Source organism: Onychomys torridus, chromosome 10 (assembly GCF_903995425.1).
Source record: "Onychomys torridus chromosome 10, mOncTor1.1, whole genome shotgun sequence".
Taxonomy (NCBI): Eukaryota; Metazoa; Chordata; class Mammalia; order Rodentia; family Cricetidae; genus Onychomys; species Onychomys torridus.
The window spans coordinates 30,006,425-30,025,875 of NC_050452.1; the positions used below are offsets into that span (position 1 = coordinate 30,006,425).

The 19,451-nt window shown below is 52.7% G+C and overlaps 1 protein-coding gene across 20 annotated transcripts in view; it reads left to right on the forward strand.

The window, feature by feature from the left end:
• The first annotated feature begins 1,270 nt into the window (after nucleotides 1-1,270).
• Ablim2 (actin binding LIM protein family member 2) overlaps nucleotides 1,271-19,451 on the forward strand; it is a 130,526-nt gene continuing 112,345 nt past the window's right edge. For all 20 annotated transcript variants that reach the window (XM_036200469.1, XM_036200473.1, XM_036200474.1 and 17 more), the window contains exon 1: nucleotides 1,271-1,440. In XM_036200469.1, coding sequence (XP_036056362.1) covers nucleotides 1,431-1,440 — 10 coding nt within the window. In that variant the 5' untranslated portion in view covers nucleotides 1,271-1,430. The remainder of the gene's footprint in view (nucleotides 1,441-19,451) is intronic.

The window sequence follows — 19,451 nt, forward strand, 5'->3', positions numbered from 1 at the left end:
CTTGGTCAAAACCACTGTCGTCTTGACTATTGTTTATTTAGCATTGGCTCTAGTCTAGCAGCTTTGAACAGTTTCCTTGTATTACTAATTTAACCCAAGGGCAGTCATTGTGACAAGGTGAGGAAACTGAGGCACCGAGAGAAAGCAAGTGGCTGAGATCACCCATGAGTTACAGCTCTGCAGACTCAGAAGTCTAGATGTAATCTATTCAAATAGACTGATTTGATACAAATCAAATCCAGCCAGGCAGGGTTCTGTGCAGCTGGTTCAGCCCTACCTTGGTTATCAACTTCATGGGTGATTTGGTTTTCTGGGCAAGAGATCCCAGAGTTAGTCCTGCTCTTTGTGGGAAGGAATTTCTGTTCTTGCCTAAGTACTACTTCGAACAGCCCTGACTCAGGCCAAACGCCCCTGGCCTGTGCCTCTCCATGCTTGCCTGGTCCTGCATGCTCCCACTCTGGGCTCTGCGTATCCGTGCTCTCTCCTCTCTCTAGCCTGTCTCCTCTCAGCCTCTTGTGCCCACCTGTTGTCACCACCGACGCAAGGCAGAATCCACCTGCGCTTTCCCATGCAGACTCCTTTCAGTCTGTGTTTCCACGCCCTGCGCTGGACGCCTGACGTCACAAGGGGATCGGTCACTGTGTGGGCAGGATGGCGAGAGGGCAGGACGTGCCAGCGTCTCCTCAGTGTACACCGCCCAGCGTCAGCGGAGCCGTAAGACCGACGCCTGGCGCGTAAGGCGAGGTGGCCAACATCTTAACCCTGAAGTCCGGACACCTGAGCCGGGATCCCAACCCGTTAGGACCTCGCCCTGGGTGTGTGTGTCATTAAATACTGCTCCTGGTCTGCTTCCCCTCCCCTCTCCACCACCCTCCCCCGCCCGCCTCAGTTTCCCCCTTTCTCTGCACTTGGGAAGGAAGGGAAGATCTGGTTCCGAGGCCTCCAGGAGAGTTACTCCAAGATCGTTTTTCCCTGCTCCTCCCTCTTTGCGATCCCGATACTGAGACGAGCCACGGTCCCCTTGTCTCGCTGAGATTGTGTTGACAGCTCTGCAGAGCTCCAGAAGCAGGTGCGGGAGGGCACCTGAGCTGCCTCCAGCCTGCGCCTGCGCGCACCGCACAGCCTGCTGGGACTTGTAGTCCTCACGTCCAACTGCAGTGGCACGCAGGCGGACTGCGGGGGCGCGGCGCCTACACTTCCCAGGGTGCGACCCTCACGGGGCTCGACAAGAGGCGGAGCCTAGCTGAGGGGCGGGGCGGGGCGAGGGGGCGGGGCGGGAGCCCCGAGCTGCGGTGGCGCTGCGGGCAGAGGGTACTGTGCTTCGAGCCTCTGGCCGCGGGCGCGCGGAGGATCGTGCGAGCGCCGCACCTGCGGGCCCGGTTGTCGGGCTGTCGCAGCGCGGCACAGCCCTACTAGGAGCTGCCGCTGACATGAGTGCAGGTGAGTGCTATGACTGGGATCCGCCGGCACAGAGCTGCAGCCCTGGCAGAGTCTTGAGAACTGGGTGGCAATCAGGCTGCACCTGCAGTGCAGAGCCCTGAGCCCAGCGGCTCCACCCAACTTTTGCTCCAGGGTTTGCAACCCAGAAAGGCCGGCCCTCAGCCCCTGCCCCTGAGCCCGGGTCGCGGAGCTCCGTGGCGTGCGCCAGGATTCCTACCCACAGTGCCAGCTAGGGTAGCTGCGCAGGGATGTCTGGCAGGCGCCACTCCTTGCTTCTCGTGGGGGTTCCAGGTTGCTTCAGTAAAGGGACCTGGGTCCTGTTAAGGGGCCCTGGGTCACCGCAGTCCTAGCCGTGGAGAGAGGTGTGATGACAGGCGGAGCTTTGCAGCAGGGGACTCCGCCCTTGCGCGGTTCCCGCAGCGCCTGGGTGGTGGCGTCTGGCAGACCCTGAGCGCCCCGGCTTCGCCGCTGCAGATCTGAGTGCCAGAGCCTCTATGTGTGTCAGTCCCGGCGCTGTCTGCGCGCGTTGTCCTTCCAGCTCCTCAGTCCTGAGCGTCTCAGCCCTGCCTCTCCCGCCGCACCCACCCACAGGGATCTGACAGCCTCTGTGCGATGCTGGAAAATCCCAGGTCCCTGCAACCCAGCAGCCTCTGTGCTCAGAGAGAAACTGGAATCTAGAGCTGGAAGGCTTTGGCTGGGACGCGGTAGCGCCTGCCCATCACCTCAGGATGCACCCATCTGACATTCTTATGAATGCAGCCTGTGGGGAGGGCTGATCCTTGCATTCCCCAGCAGAGAGGGGCAGGCGTCCATTTTCAGGAGCTATGGCCAGACTTCAATGACTTGAGCTCTGGCAAGTGATAGAGATTTGAACCCAGGGCTCCTTGATTCCAGCATGCTTCCTTCCAAGCCCAAGTTGCTAATGACAGCAGTGTGGCCCTTGGCCATGTTGCATAAACCAATATGTACAGCTGCTTCCTCTGGGAGAAAGTGGACAGGGAGGGAATGAGCTTGGGGACAGCTCACTGTGGGCTCTCAGCCTGGAGTACCTCCTCCCAGGAGAGTGCCCCTTCTCCCTCCTAGCCAAGGAAGGAGAAACTTCTGCAGTGGCTGTTGAGAGTAACTAAGCAAGTGACATGGGAAGCAGGATCCCTCCTGAGATGGCCAACCTGTTACCTGGGGGTGGATGGGGAGGGCATCCTCAGACTTGGCAGGCCCTCCAGACATTTATCTAATGGTGGTGGAGGTAATGGCTGGGTGCATGTAGGGTAATTTCATGCTTTCAGACTATAATTGATACTTCTGGTCCTCCCGTAATCAGGAGCCCTCAGAGGGAGCACAGGTGCCCACTCCCTACATTTGTAGTTTTTGTCCCTGGGGGAGGAGGGCTGGGGTTGTCATGGCAAGGAGACTAGGTTCTGAGCTATGGTGTGTGCCTGGTAGTCTTGGCCCTGGGACATCTTCCCAATCTTGGCCTGCTCGTCTGGAACTTTAGTTCCTCTCTAAGCAGGAAAACCCTGTGCACAAGCAGCCCCTCAGGAGTGTGGATGGCCATTGTCGTGGCTGAGTCCCCTGGTTCCTTTTGGAAATGGAGCTCAAGTGTTGTCTGGCCCACCTGTCTCTTATATCTTGGCTCTGAGTAGCCTATTGTATGCACAGTAGTGAGTCACCCTCACTTACAGTGGAGGGGAATGGACAGAGACACATGGGTTCTAGCATGTGGCTGCTGTGTACAATTGGTAGCTCAGGAGCTTTCATTGTCAACAGGGAAAGACTCCCCTGTGCCTCCCCGGGAACCTGGAACCTGGAGCAGACAGATTTCATGGAGTAATAGTGGTCCTGACCATGCCCAGATAGGCAGGTGATGGGAGTGCCTGGCAACCTGTACAACCTCCTAGGCTAGAAGTTCCTTCCCAGTTGTGGTGAGGATAGAGAGGGTGCTGCTGGGGTCTGACAGCACAGTGCTTCTCCATGCTGGTTCTGGTGTGACACTGAGGCCTGAGGATGCCACCCTGGCTGTGGCTGCCTGTTCTCAAGTGGCCAGGAAAACCGTACAGAACACTGCAACAAGGTGGAAGAAGGAAATGATGCTCCATGGCAGACAGGACTTGATCTGAATCCAACATACTAGCCATGTAGTTCTCTGTGTCTCAGTTTTCCCAGCTGTTGGAGGAATTGCTATATCTATGTGTGCAGAGCCAGCCTTCACACAGTGAGGCTGTAAGGTAGTCACTTCTTTGCATTGCAGCCCATGTGACCACAGTGGGGTAAAGGGGCTAGGAAGACATCAGAACCAGGAGTGGACATGATGGATCCTGTGCTGGCTCTGCCAACAGGCACTGGGTTTTGAGTAAGGCCTGTGTACTTGCTAAGCCTAGATGTCCCTGGAGGTAGCTATAGACCTGGCTGAGCTGAGGTAAAGATGTGTTAGGCATGTGCATGTGCATGTGCATGTCTGTGTCTATGTGTATTTGATATTATAACTAGGTGCCACAGAGCAGGGGCTTTATGGGAAAATGTATTTTTGGACAATGCTGGAGCCCAAACAGTCAAGATCAAGGCATCAGCAGACTGATTCTCTCTCCTTGGCTTGTAGACAGCATCCCCTCCCTATGTTCTCACAGGTTTGTCCCTCTGTGTGTCTGTGTCCTGGTGTCCTCCTCTTCTAAGAACACTGTGCTGATTGGATGAGGGTATGAGAGTGACCTCATTCTATCTTCATGACCTCTGTCAAAGCCTCTTCTCCATATACAGCCACAATCTAAGGTGTTGGGGTCAGGACTGCACTGTGAATTCAGCTCATAACAGGTGGAGGCATGGGAGCCTGGCTCGGCCACCTTTTACTCCCATGGCTTCTGTGTAAACAGCTGAAAGGGACCCAAGAATGCTCCGGATGTACCCACTCCCACACAGGACAATGAGGCCTGGAGAAGGACCAGCACCCAGGGTCAAGGAGAGTATTTGGTACATCCATCTAACACACTTGGAATGTGGCACTTGCTCCTCCTATACCAGGAGTGGGCAGTGTGTGGCCACAAGCTGTCTGCCTGGGTACCACTGACATACCAGAGCAGGTCACCAGCCACAGTGGGGAACAAAGAATACCAGACATCATGCCTTCATCCTGGAAATATTTACTAGGTGCCTACCATATGCTTGCACTGCTTCAGGCTCTGAGACGTTGCAGCAAACAAAAACATGAGGAAACTATCAGTTTCTTGAAACTTGCATCCTAGGTGGGTGTGGGAGGCATTAACAGAGGATATGATGACCTCTCAGTGTTGGCAGAAAATGCTTAAGGAAACCAATTTCATTAAAAAGCTACAGAGCAAGATCCTTGACAGGCACCAAAACTACACTGAGAAACCCTATCTCAAAAAACCAACCAACCAACCAACCAAACAAACAAACAAAAAAGTCAGCAGAGGGGCTGGAGAGATGGCTGAATGGTTAAGAGCACTGGCTGCTCTTCCATAGGACAAGGGTTTGATTCCCAACACCTACATGGTGGCTCACAGCCTTCTGTAACTCCATCTCCAGGGGAATCTGATGGCCCTTCTGGCCTCCTCAGACACCAGGTGCACAGCTGGTGCACACGAATACATGCAGACAAAACACTTGTACACATAAAATAAAATCAATAAACAGTGGAGGGTGAAACTGCATCTCACATATGAACTCAGCACTCCCACCCAAGGAAGAAAGGCCAGCATGTCTGAGGTGGCGTCACTGCGCACTCTTCTTTGTAATGGGATATAGGGTCCAAAGCAGGAAAACAGTGTTGTTTTGATTCTGGGATGGTGTACATGGGTTTGGAAACCCATGATTGCAGAGAAATGGGATGTTCCATTCTGTAGGAGTCACTGCCCTTTGCACAGAGCACAGATGGGCACCTCATTGTCCATGGCTAGGTGGAGCCGAGTCCAGGCAGACACTGGGTCCCATCTCTCCTAATAACTCCACTGTGGGTAATGTACAACAGAGATGAATCCCCCTAACCCTGAAATGTGTCAGGAGTCACATTTGGTCAGGACTCTGAGGACCATGAACTGGACTGGCATTCTCTGATTCCTTATGCTCTGTATCCCCAAACTCTGACTTTATTTCCTATGATGGTCAAGGTTAATTCCTAAGCTAGCTACCCCAAATTAAGTTTCTGATAATGAGGTACTTTGGTATTTTCTAGAATTAGATTTGAAGTTGATGAACGCTTGGGAAGTCCATTCTGATATCTCAGGAAAGGGAGTGTCCTGTGACCCTTTGAGAGTTCCCAAGTTACCCTGCCCCACACTGGAGAGTTCTGAACTGGCGAGAGGGAAGAGGGTTAGCCCTGAGGAAGGCCCCGTCCTGTCACTGGCCCTTTAAAAGGGGCCACGGCCTATTCTCAGGGCCAGGCCAGGCCACAGTTGCTGACATTGGCAGCTGTTGGGACTCAGGGATGCTGGCCTCCTGCCCACCTGCTTTAGAGTCTGCGGCTGTCCTCTGCACGGGCTCCTTGTATCCTTCCTCATGCTTTCCTGGGACTGTACCAGCCTCATTGGAGGTGTGGTAGGACCTGCCCTGGAATTGGGCCTCCTGGGCTGGCTTCTTGCCGTCCTCTGTATTTCCCCGATCATATATCAGGGTCTTGGGAGACTGAGGGTGCTAGGCACTTGGTACCAATGCCAGCTTCCTGGCAGAGCCTCAAAGAGCAGGTAAAACAGCCACTGCAGGGAAGACGCTGTGACAGGCAGTGTCAGCTCTTGGATTTAGTCACTATCATGCGATGTGATGGGGGCTTCTAGGCTGCTTCGAGCACGCTGGGCTTCAACTCAGTTGCTGCGGAGGGCCCCAAGGCTGCTGGTCCCTGGCAAAGTAACTCGAGTGTCTCATCTCTGTTTACTCCAGGAATATTTCCACCACCACACAGCTCAGGGCTTCTAGGGTATCCGCAGCACCCAGGCAGGACAGACAGGCTTGTGTGTCAGTCACCTCAGCAGCCATGCTCATGGGGGCACTTCCTCGGGGCTCTGGGCCAGACTGGGGATCTGCTTTCTCCTGTATCCTCCTCATACCTCACAGGCCTAGTGCTGGGGTTCCCTCACACAGAGGGAAACTGAGGCCTTGCATGTCCCAGCAGTTACCTGGTGTCACAGGATTGGTAAGCAGAGGGGCTAGAATTTGAACCCCAAGGGGCCCAGCGGCCCTGAGTTGCCCTGATGGAGTGGATTGTGTCTGGTCCTTCTCCACCTGTATGCCCTGGCCATCAGCTGGGGCGGTTTCTGTTGCTTGGTGATATGAATGAGTGCTTTGTGTGCACAGGCCCGACACTAGGACATTACCTAAGAGCTTCTTAGAGGGATTGGCATGCCTGTCTTCTCACCTAGCCAGGGCACCTTGCTCCAACTTCCCAGGTACAGGGTTTGCTGGCACGCATCTCCAGCAGCCTCCTCTGCCTTCTGTGACGTCTCCCCCTGCGGTCATTGATCCACACTTGGACAGCTCTGATCCCAAGAGAGGGATTCTTACCATGTGTAGCTCACATGCCTCCCTATAGTTCATCTGGACTCCTGGTCCCTTCAATACACAGCTCTGACTCCTGCCTCAGATACCCGCAGCGTGCATGCAGGGCCTTGACCCTCCAGAGTCCACTATCCACTTGAAGGGGACAGTCGCAATGCCTACTTCTCTTCTGGTTCCCACAGCCCTACCCTAGGGCCTCCCTTCATGCAACTATGGGCTAGCTCTTGCCCCACCTCGGGCCTTGGCGTACCTGTATGTCAGAACAGGGGCACCTTGGAGTATGTGGTCCTGCCTGGCCAGGAAGTCGGCTTCTGAGGCTGACATCATTTCAGGGAAAGGTGCCTGCTGGTCTTCCTCATCTGGTGTTTTGACCATGTTCCCTTCTGGGAGAGTATTTTGGCCTTTGGTTAGGGATAGGGTTCTGATGCAGAAGGACTGATGGTCTGACGGGGAGAGACACCTGAGTTGCATGCACAGTGACTGCCTTTTGGCTCTGTGGGAAGGATTAGGGCAGGTGGGAGGGGGCTTTCATTCTAAGACCCTTATTTTTGCCATTTGGCTCAGCAAAGGGGCTGGTCCTGGATGCTCTCTGCCTGGGGGCTGGTGGCTGGTGGTGAACAGGTGTGTCTCAAGCAGGTACCCTATGGATGTTATCAGGGGGTCTCATGCTGCCTGCTCCATGGCTGAGGAGTTCCCTATCTGGGGGTAGTCTGTAGTCAATGGAGAGCATAGGAGCCCCTTGGCACGGTGGGGTTCCAGGATCCCTTGTTAGGCATGTTCCTCCAACTACCCTTTGCCTCAGTTTGCCCACCTGTGAGCAGAGCTAGCACCAGCTCTTGTTTTTTGGTTTTATGTTTGTTTGTTTTTGTTTTTGTTGTTGTTGTTGTTGTTTGGTTTTTTGAGACAGGGTGTCTCTGTGTAGCTTTGGAGCCTGTCCTGGATCTCGCTCTGTAGACCAGGCTGGCCTTGAACTCACAGAGATCCACCTGGCTCTGCTTCCTCAGTGCTGGGATTAAAGGCATGCACCACCGCCACCCAGTATAGCACCAGCTTTGGGAGATTCTTCAAGACCCGGTAGATACTTGCAAGTAGGAATGTAGGGACATTTGAAACACCCCGCACCACTTGGGGACACCCAAAGTCGCCCTCTGCTTGAAGTCAGCTTACCTCTTATGCCACTTAACGGTGTGCCTTTCTTTTTGCCACTTCCCAGCCCAGCACCAGGGCAGATCTGTTTACACTGCTGATCTCTAGGGAGTGCCCAGGTGGAGCATCCTCAGAGGCAGAGAGGCCCGTGTGGTGTGTTGAGTCATGTCTCCCGAGTTGAGCTTTCTGGGCCTTGGGATCATCACACACAGCAGCAGGGAGGGACAGTGAGGTGGCAGTGTGACTCCAGTCAGCATGCTGGAATAGAAGCCACTGTCCCTGCAGGATTCCATCCTCAGGACAAGGCAAGCCTCAGACTCCTTTCCAGAGCCTCAGAGCTTCTTAGAGTGTTCCTGATGGGGAGCTGGCTCCTTGACACCTGTCCCAGGAGAGTGAATAGGGGCAGCTGGCCCTGCTTCATACTTGGCTCCTCTGTCACTCAGAAAACATGATTCTCTGGGACTTCAGTGTCCCAGGATCTGACATGGCAAATGACAGCTTCAAGTCTGTGTCTCCACTCACCCCCATTGGTGCTTTAGTAGGCACAAAAGCAGAGCCCCAAGGACTTCACTGTCATCAAGATTACTTGTGACTTTCCAGTTCTTTGTCCTTAATGGTCTTGGCTTCAGTTCTGAGTGGGCACAGAAGGGGGGTGGTGCTGTTGGTTAACTAGGAGGGGACCCTGGGAAGCTGGAGGGAGAGAATGTTGGGGGAGAGGCAGGAGGGAGCCTCAGGATGGATGGGCATCGCCAGGGGTAATGGGGGATGGGGGACGGGCTTGATTTTTCTGCAGCCTGCTGGGGACATATTAATATCCTCACAGTCCCATGAAGAAGCTGGGGTCTTTCTCCTAGACAGTGATTCCCCTAGGAACAGGGCTGGTTGGGAGAGCTTAAATCCCACAGTGTCCCGGGTGAGGTGAGCAAAACTCCCCGAGGTGAAGGAATTCTCCCCTCCCCCCAGGGATGCAGGGCAGTGTGCTGGGGGAAGGGGAGAGGGATAGGGGTAGATGAAAGAGTTACAGGAGGTGGGGGGAGGATTTGGGACGAGGGGGAGGAGAGGAAAGGGAAGAGGAAGGAAGGGGGAGAGGGAAGAGGGGGGAGACAGAAGCGGGACAGAAATGGAGGAAGAGGGAGAGAGGGAAGAGAAAAATGAGGGGAAGAGGTAGGGAGGAGTCACCTTGAGGCTGCTGCCACCTAGTGTTTCTGGCAGAGCAGGTAGGTCTAGCCTCAGCCGGGTTGAGGCTTCCTCTCTCTGTTCCAGGAATCGACTACGTCTGTCCCACTCAAACTCAGAGCTGTTCCAAATGTTCTGAAGTCTTCATCACTAGCTCTTCTGTCTTCACTGCTAACTCTGCTTACCTTCTCCCTTCCCCTCCAACCATTTGTCTGGACTCTGCCGACTTTCCACTCAACTTCTGGCCTGCCCCAGCTCCACAGGACCACAGAGCCTTCCAGCTCTATCACAAAGTCACCTCCCTCCTTGCCTCTGAACCCATGGAGTTCCCTGATGAAGACTCAGGTCAGGTCCTGGCTGCTGTGCAACCCAGGGTTGCTGCCGACCCTCTCTGATGCACTCCTTCTTAGATAATGTGAGAGCTGGATGCTGGTTCCCGGGGGCCCCCTGTCCTAATTCTTGGAAGTTGTCACTGTGTCAGCTTTAGATGGGCAGAGGGAGTGTTCAGATGTGACTAAATGAGGACCTCGCCGTGGGGACGTGATTCTGGGTTACCCAGGTGGGTCTGTGTTGGTGAGAGGCAGGTCAGAAGAGATTGAAAACTAACCACCAAAACAGAGCCAGGAAGGGAGCTTCTGGGCTGCTGGCTGCAAATATGCAGGAAGGGTCATGAGCCATGGGGGGGGATGCAGGAGGCCAACAGGGCAGATGTCTCAGAAGGACCAGCCTTGCTGACCCTCAAGTCTCCTTTGTAGGCACCCCAAACCATTTATCCTATGGGGGATCTTGCTTTGATGGGGTTCAGCTCCTGCACATTCATAAGTGCCCACTTGAATGTCACTCTGCCAGGAAGCCTTCCTAATACCCCCTTGGGGCTGTTGTGTGCCTGGCCCCTCTGAGGATGGAAGCCAGATGAGATTCTTCACTGTGGTTCTGTGTTCCCAGGGTAGGGTACAGCATAGCTGGAGGTGGGGAGACTCTTGTCTCTCACCCCTAGATGATCCTGACTTCCAGCCTGGTTGTGTCCTGCTGTGATCTCATATCTGCCCCCCCCCCCCCCATATGGGACCTGGCTGACCCTTGATGCTCATGGTGAAGGGAGATGATCCCTGCTGGTCCTGGTTACCTGGAAACTGTAACACAGACCTGTAACACAGGTCAGGGTGTGTATGTGTGTGTGTGCTCGAGCACTCTGGCTGTTGTCCCTGGTAACCATAGGGAACAAGCAGAATAGCACAGAGGTGTCCACTAGTAGCTAGGGAGGCTAGTGGCCAAGCCTGGCTGACATCAGTATATAGCTATACCTCCCAGTCTCTAGGATAGTCAGTGCATGTCTCTTTCTGATCTGGTGGCTGTCTGCATTCCATGGCTTGTAGTTACATCACTGCAATCTCTAAGGCCAGGGCCACCCTCTTTTCCATCTTCCCATGGTGACCTGTGTGTGTAAATTCCCTCTGCTTCCTTCTTATAAGGACAGCTGTTCTGTCACCCAGACAATCCTGAGTGACATGGATTTTAACTTCATGGCATCTTAATCAAAACACAAAACCCCCATTACCCACATGAGTACCATATTTCCACATTTTGAGGAGGAAAATGACATCTTTTGGAGACCATCTTTTGGAACAGCCTGAGGTTGGGGTGGATACATCTCCTCTTGTGGTATGTATAGTCTGAGAGTGTGAGAATGACTTCTCATAGAATGAAGAATGTCTCTCTTAATTCACTAAAGTTAAACACCCTGTGTGGCTGGGCTTGCCACTTCCAAAGCCAGTGGACAGGGTTGTCTCTTCAGAAGCAGGGAAACATACTGATCCTGAAGTACCTAGGACTTTTGAGATCAGGGTGCTGCTGCCTCTGAGTGGCTCTGAGTATGGCTGGGGGCAGGGCATCAGAAGCCACAATAGAGGGAGGGCGATGTCATCCACTGTCCATGCAAGCAGAGATCACAGGCCAAGAAAGCCACTGTCCATTCCAGCAGCATCTCTCAAGCTTCCAGGGCCCTAGGACCCAGCATTGCCGAAGCCTGAAGTGCTTTTCTGTGGGTTACACTTAAGGTTATTTGCTGAACTAGAAATTAAAATGCAGATTTTTTTTAAAAAGCTGTTAAATTAAAAGTGTAATAAACGCTCTCGAGTGAACCCATGAGCATAGTTAGTGAGGGTGGAATTCGCTCTGCAGATTCGTGACTTTCCTTAGCACCCAGCTTCCCAGACAGTGACCGGACTCTGATGTCTGGTTCTGTGATATCACATGGGAGACAGTGAGGGTGATCGTCAGCTTCTGTCACCACCAGAAAGGACCCATGGCAATCATGTATAAGCAGAAAATGCTTCCATGAGCGCCCCTCCATGGGGGTTCCAGGGCTTTCAGGCCCCTGGTGGGGTGTGAGTACAATGGTAGGGGCACATGGCAGAGTAATTCTTCTCAGTTTGTAGCAGGGAAGCAAAGGAGGATGAGGAGGAGGCTAGGGCTCCACTGTGTGCTTTGAGGACACACTCTCTGTGGCCCAGAATTTCCCTTGGCCACACCCCCTAAAGATTATGCCACCACCTCCCAATACCACCTGAGGACCTAGCCTTCCTCACTGGGGCTTTAGAGAAATAAAAACAAATAAACAAAAAACCCAAACCAAACCAAACAAACAAACAAAACCAAAGCAAACTGTAACAACATGCATGATACAAAGCCTCATGTTCATCTCAAGATGCAGATGACATCCCTCCATTCCCAAGACCCAACATGTCTCTCCTGTCCTAGTGCTTCTTGGAAGTCCAAATTCAAAATAAAAACAACAAGATCTACCAAACAAAAAGCCCAAGTTCAACTGGGCAGTGGTGGCAGACACCTTTGTCCCAGCACTCGGGAGGCAGAGGCAGGTGGATCTCTGAGTTTGAGGCCAGTCTGGTCTACAGATCGAGTTCCAGGACAACCAAGGCTCCACACAGAGAAAACTTGCCTTGAAAAAAAGAAAAACAAACAAACAAAAACAAAAAAGAAGAAAACAAAAACTAAAAACCGTAAACCAAAAAGTCCAAGTTCAAAGCTTCTGAGACTCAAAAATTCTAAGCTGTGAGCCATAATTATTTTTTTTTAAAGAAAAATTACACTTTCTGAGGTAAACATTCTTATTTAAAATCGAGGAATAGGAAAATAGGAGGTATTGGCTCAAAGCAAGATCAGAACACAGCAGAACAGACGTGAAACCCTACATCTGCATGGCCACCATCTGAGATTCACTGCAAAAGGATGCAGGCCGCTGAGGGTTTAGGCATCTCTGCTATCTCAGCTTGCTGGCTGTGGCACCCATGGCCCCTCTCTGATGGGTTTCTATGCTACCTGCAGCTTCCCTCAGCATCTCTTGGTCCTCATCCGTATGGTCCTGAGGTAGGGCGCCAGAGGCTACAGCTTCAGTTTGTGGTTTTATGCAGCAGTCTTTTCGAGGCTGTTTGCAGGAATTCCAGTCCTGTAGCACTTGGCCTGGCCTTTGGGGACCTTCCTTTGCCATGCCTGTGAAAGCCATCATGACCCATGACCCCACATTCTGTACCCCTGTGGAGCCAGAACCCCATGGACTGTTCAAGATCTATGAGCCGGGGAGGGGAGTAGGGTTGGGAGGTTGTGTCAGAGCTGGTTTGGACCGCAACTGCTGAGGTGGCTTCTGTATGCTTTGTTGGCCGAATTCAGGGCCGGGGCACACAGGGCACCCCAGTGCTCTTTCAAGAAAGAATTCTGTTCTGGAAGTTCTCTGAGGCAGATCTTGTACGCCTCTGGCTTCTGCGCCCATGGTGCCTCTGTGGTCACTCGCCTGTCCCTCAGGAGCCCTGAGTGTCATGTGCCTCGGAGCTAGCAGCCACACCCACCAGCTAAAACTCTACATAGGCTCTTTATAGTCAAGCTGAAGTTTCTAAATCTTTCGGCTTTGCTCCTCTCTGCCCCTCAATCTTGTTAATCTGGATAAAGGCAGCCGGCAGTTACCACACTACAGTGGTGCCCATGCCAAAGCCCGAATGTTGTGTTGCCATGACACGGTTTCTGTCAGATAAACTAGCCTGTCCTTCTGCCCTTCCTCCCACATTCTGTCAGGGTGCTGGAAAATACGCCGTATCCTTTACTGAGGTCTAGCAAGGAGACCTCTGACCCATTTCCGGGTAGAATCCCCTTTCCACCTGAATCCTCCTCAGCGAAGACTCCGCTGTGCACATTTCCTGTAGCACCTCATCTTCTGAGCTCCCCAGGATGGTCCCCCTGAGCTCTTCCAACAGCTTCCCAGGTCTCCTCTAGCCTGTTCCCCCAGATGCTTCCAAACTCTTTCCTCAGCCCATAGGCTCTTCCTCCTCCTCAGGCACAGTTGCAGGCAACGACTTGACCTCTTAGCTTTCTGTTGCTGTCACAAAATACCTGAGGACGTTTAACTTATGAAGAGAAAGTGCCCATTTGGATCTGGAGTTCTAGAGATACCAGTCCCTCACTGGGCAGGTCCATTGCTTTTAGGCCCCTGACGGGTTGTCGATGGTGGCGTTGGGGACGTGTTATGGAAGAGTGAAACACTTCATCTCCTAGAGGTGAAGCAAGAGGAGGTGGAGAGGTTGGGACTTCACCGCTTCTGAGGCTGTGACAGTTTCTTTTTTCTTTATTTTTTTTTCAACTAATTCATTTTGCCTTTATTGAATTCCTAGCATTAGTGGCTTTACCATGTGCTGTGCAGGGGCCAGTGGGCAGAGACCTCACCATCCTTCCCAGCTGTCTCTGACTGTCACCCCTGCTAACCCATTTGCGGGTCCCTTTAGCAGAAGTCATTGGTTCGAAAGAGCTGTCTTGTGGAAGAGCATGGGCCTTCATGAACCCTGTAGGAGATAGCTGAGGCAGGAGAGAGGCCAGCCAGTAGAACAGGACTTGGGCTCCAGATGGGGAGGGCTGTGAGCTGAGGTCCAGCAGAGGTGAGCAGAGATAAGTGGACATGGCTTGAGAGCCGAAGGCAAGCAAGGGGGCAAGGAGCCCACTCCTGGAGAAGTGGGGTCTCCTGTGACCCAGGAAGGCTGATGCCCTATGAAGATGTAAGCTCCAGAGACAGTGGACTGACTGGCTTATTATTACAGGGCTACCATTCTCTTTCTGTGTGACCCGGACATGTAGCCTAACCTCTCTGAACTCCATTTAAAAAATGGGAGCAGTATTAAGAGCTATTGTGTAACATTGCTATCAGAGCAGACACTTAAAGTGGTTAAATCTGTGACTGGCACAGGGCACAGTGCAGCAGTTTTGTGCTATAGTATCCCTCCTTCCCTCCTGCCCACCCTCTCTCCCTCATTTCCTCCCTCTTTCCTTCCCCCCTGTTCATAGAGTCTCCTATAGCCCAGGCTGGCCTCCAACCCTCTACATATCTGAAGATAAACTTGAACATCTGGGTATTGGTATCACAGATGTGTGGCACCATGTCCGGTTTATATAGTGCTGGAGATCAAGTTCAGGGCCTTGTGCATGCTGGGTAAGGTCTCTATGCTCTGAGCTATGTTCTCAGTGCCAAGCACTGAACTGGGAAAGTTCTTTCACTTTTGGTGTCTCCTCTGAGCATCCAGGCTCCTAATGCTGTGTGAAGATTGTTGATCATCTAAAATCACCAGGGAGATGGGGCTGTGGGGGGTAATCTGTGCTGGTAGATATGGGAAGACCCACCATAGACAGAGAGAAAGTATGTATGGAGAAAGTGACTAATCACTGATGGTCACTCATCTCTCTCTTGTTTGATAATTGTGGATGCAATGTGACCAGTGGCCTCAAGCTCCTGCCACCTTCCCCTCCCTCTGTGGTGGACTGTACCTTAAGCTGTGAACAAAAACAAGCACTTCAGTTGCTTTTGTCAGAGTATTGCATCACATCAACAGGACAAGAGATCAAGACAGGAGCTTAACCATAGTGACCCAAGGACCTCCTTCTAGGCCTCTCCACGTAAGGGTGGTTCTTCCCCATAACACCATTCTGTGGATCAAGCCTTCAACCCATGCACCCTTTGAGAACACTCAGTAGATGTCTTAGTTTATTGCTATGAAGAGACACTATGACCATGGCAACTCTTATAAAGGAAGGCATTTAACTGGGGCTTGCTTTCAGGCTCAGAGGTTTAGTCCATTATCATCACCGGTAGGAAGCATGACGGTATGTAGGCAGATATGGTGCTAGAGAAGTAGCTGAGAGTTCTACATCTGGATCCGCACCAGCAGGAAGAGACAGTGAGCCACTAGTCCTGGCTTGATCTTCGGAGACCTCAAAGCTCGCTCCCTAGTGACACACCTCCACCAGCAAGGCCACAACTACTCCAACAAGGCCATACCTCCCAATAGTCTCAGTCCCTATGACTGTATGGGGGCCATTTTCATTCAAACTACCATAGTCTCAAAATCAACAAATGGCCAGAACATCCTAGTCTTAGTAGCAAAATGGTCTTGACATTACTAAGCCCTAAGAGGTTCTTGAGGACTACCAGGAATCTCTGGACAGCTCTGAGAACTTCTGATCAAGGCTGGAATATTATGCACTCATTGAAATGATAGTGAGGGGTTAGTAGAATGCATGTCAGTGCTGGTATAGAGTCAAATTTTAGGATATACATTTGTACACAGTGGTGTCTTAGATATTTAAGACAAGCACGTTAGAGGAAAATCCATGAAGAGATAATGGCATTAGAGCAACCCTTCCTTTACTCCTTGCTCTGTGTGAGTGATGACTTTGCCCAGATCCGTCTCAAGGATGCTCCCTTAGAGAGCCTTCTCCTCCCCAGCTGTCATTCTCCACTCACTGCAGAGCTAGGGCTGAGTGACAACCTGGCCTGCTGCCAGCCCAGGAATCCAACTGCATGTGTGATGTGACCTCTGGTGACGATTTTACCCACAGGCATGAATGAAGGAGGGGTTTCTGTGCAGGAGTGAACTCCACATTGTTGATGAGAAATTAGTTGCTGTTCTGAAATTCTGTGTCCTTGGTCAGATGGAATGTTCACACCTGGCAGGGTCTCAGGAGAGAGCTAAATATACCCTGGGTGTGGCAACCTCAGAAACCCTGGCTGTTGACCGGCCAGATCCTCAGGGAGCCATTGTTTTATCTCATAGCAATCGATGCCTGTGTTTTATAGCACCTGAGAGCCCTGGGTACTCTGGGGACATGTGCAGGCATGACCTCCAACCTTTACAAATCCCAGTGGTGTGATGGCATTGCTCCCATTTGCTAGCATTGTGCTCCATTTGGACAGGAAGTGTGGCCTGCCTAAGGTCATGTGGCAGGTAGGGCTGGGCAGTGGGGTTCAGATCCGCAGGCTAGGAACGTGTGTCTCCCACAATGCTTTTCCAGCTCTAATGCCAGTGGAGGCGGCAGCCCTATGTCTGATAGAAACTGGCTGTAGTGGTTAATATTGCCTGTCAACCTGGTAGGACGTAGAATAACCCAGGGGCACATCTGGGAGGGAGTTTCTAGATCAGATTTACTGAGGAAGGGAGGGAAGACCGGCCCTGAACATTTGTAGCATCTGCCGGTGGGCTGGGGTCTCAAATGGAATAAAATGGAAAATACAGGTGGGGTACCAGATTTGAAGTAACTAACAGTGTCCCTCTCATGGATGGAGCAGACTGCCAGTGAGCTGGTGGCATATGGGCCATCAGTAGCAGAGTGTCAACCTCTCTTCCCTGAGGCTTCACCCATTTTATAGGTGGGCACACTGAGTCAGAGAAGAGCCTTCCCAGTGACACTCAGCATTGGGCTATCCTTCTGCACAGATCCCTTCCTCTCTCCAGCTACACCTTCCTACAGATAGAGTCAGTGCTCAGGGCCAGGGGCACCTGTTCTTCAGCCATTGTGGTACTGGTGTGTTGTGGTGCTTTACACACTATGGAAAGGTGAATCCTCCCTTTTACTTAAAATGGGAACTGTGGCCCCATGGCTGGCACCTTGGATAGTGCATCTGACCATAGTTGGAGTTTTGGGGTGGTTTTTGTTCCACGTCAGGGGCTCTAGGCTTCTTTCTCATTGGTGGTCTGCTCTAAGCTAGGGTACCTCCTTTCTGACTCCAAGTCCCCCACATACCCTGAGGCTCGGTGGGTCTCAGTGGGGCTCTGCTCAGATCTGGGACCAGGGCCAGCTCAAGCTAGCAGGGCAGTTCTCTGATGTGGGCAGCCAGCTGGGTACAGCAGCTCCCTTGAGCTGAGTCTTCCATCCATGTGCCTGAGAAGGACATGTCACTTGTTGTCACATGATGTGACAGATACCAGGAGGCATGTCTTCCAGATCTCAGCCTTCTGCAGAGGTAGACCCCTCCCTGCACAGTGTCCTGTAGGCAACTGGTCCCTAAGATAGCCAGTCTAGTACAATGACTTGAGATATGCTGGTAGAGTCCCTTCTGTGTCAACCCCTGGCCAGAGTTGTCCCTGATGCCATTCCTCTCCCAGAAGCCCCCAGCCATTGAGGAAGACAGACAAGATGTTGACTACACATGGTGAGAAAGAACTTCTCAAGGAGGCAGTGGGTAGAATCTGACCCCAGTGAAATCCTGGCGTGCTGCCTGGAGGAGGTGGTATGTAATCAAGTAGGAGCTTGAGAGGCAAAGGAGTGGGACAAGGGCACCCTTGCAGGAGGGTGTCCTGGAGTAGCTCCTTTTGTGCCATCTGCCTCTTGAGCTCCCTGCCTTTGCATTCCTGGGTACTGTACTTGTTTGTGACACTGAGACCTCTCAGCCCTGGGGTCCTGGGAGGCTGTGTCCAGGGAGGTCCCCAACCCTGGAGCATGGGTAGAGATGAGGAAGACAAGGAGAAGCCAAGTGACCTGAGCACCAGATACAGCAGATTCTCAGCTCCCTGGACACAGCTGGCCTGTCCAGAACCTGCATTTTCCACAAGCCCCACCTCTCCTCTGCACAGGGTTCTGCTGATCTGGCCACAAGGACTATTGTGGTGACAGCGTGTTTAAGGTGTGCCACAGAGTGAGGAGAGGACAGTACCAGGAGCTGGTGTGACTGGGGGAGGACCTGGACATTTGTCATTTCAGATGGGAGGGGTCCCAGGTACCAATGCTATGTCTCCTCCCAGCTCTGAGTGTTGTCGAGGGCTACTCAGGCTGACTCTGCTGTGGGTCAGGGCTCCACATGGCTCCAATCGAGGGCCGTACTGGGGCAAGGGACCACAAGCCCAGAGCTATGTGACTTATCATGGGCAAGGCTTCTGGTTGGGAAACCCTGGGTCCCTTCCCTGCCCACGACGTGACCACAGCCATGTCCTGGGGTTGTCAGGAGCCAACAACCAGCTACGGGCACTGCAGCTTCTGCAAGCACTCTGGAAACTGAGCCAAGCTGCCAAGGCTTAATTAGAAGCCATGGCCTCAAGGCTCCGTTCTTCAGGCTCAGAACCACTGAGGGTGATTGTGAAGTCTGGGGACTGGGACACATGCCCTCCACACCTGGAGGTGGAAGGCCATTGTGAACACACCACTGGTGCGCTCCCTGGACATTGGGGGGGCCCTCTGTGTTGTCCCCAGCTAGGGCATATGGCAGTGGTGACATGACACAGGGTCCCTGCCTGGGGGAGTTCCTGGCTAAGGACAGGGGACCACGGGGTCCAGGGCCACACAGACCATGAGAGCTAGAGACGTAGAGAGGGCCTTGAACTGCATGGGGATCTTGATGCCACCAGTCTTTGCTTTAAATTCTGTAAAAGGGGGGGGGGGTAGTCAGGACAGAGTCTGCGTCCCAAAGGACCACCTCAAAGCTGAGGAGAGGGGCCGGTTACCTCTGCCTCCCTGTTTTGCGGGCCAAGAGCCAGAGCCTGGCGCTGAGCAGGCCTTCTCCCACTTAGGGAGACTGGATCGTTCAGATATCGGCCACCTGACCCACATCAACACATTTGTGTGTTTTTGTCTGGCAAGAGCCATTTCCCCAGAGTGCCCATGAACTCTGGTGGGCAGAAATGAATTGCAGGGAGAGCTCTGAACTCTGCAGGGAGGCTGCGGTTTGCAGAGCAGGAAGAACCTGGCAATTAAATCAGGTCGAGCCAGGGGCCTGGGCCTGTGGGCTTATGCTCCATGATTACAGCTTCTGTTTGCGCAGGGCCACGCACATCTCAGAACAGTCAGGGACTGCAGATCCATTGGACTTTCCTGAAGATCCTCGGAAACAGGCAGGGGAGAGAGAGCCAGGGCACATGGCTAGA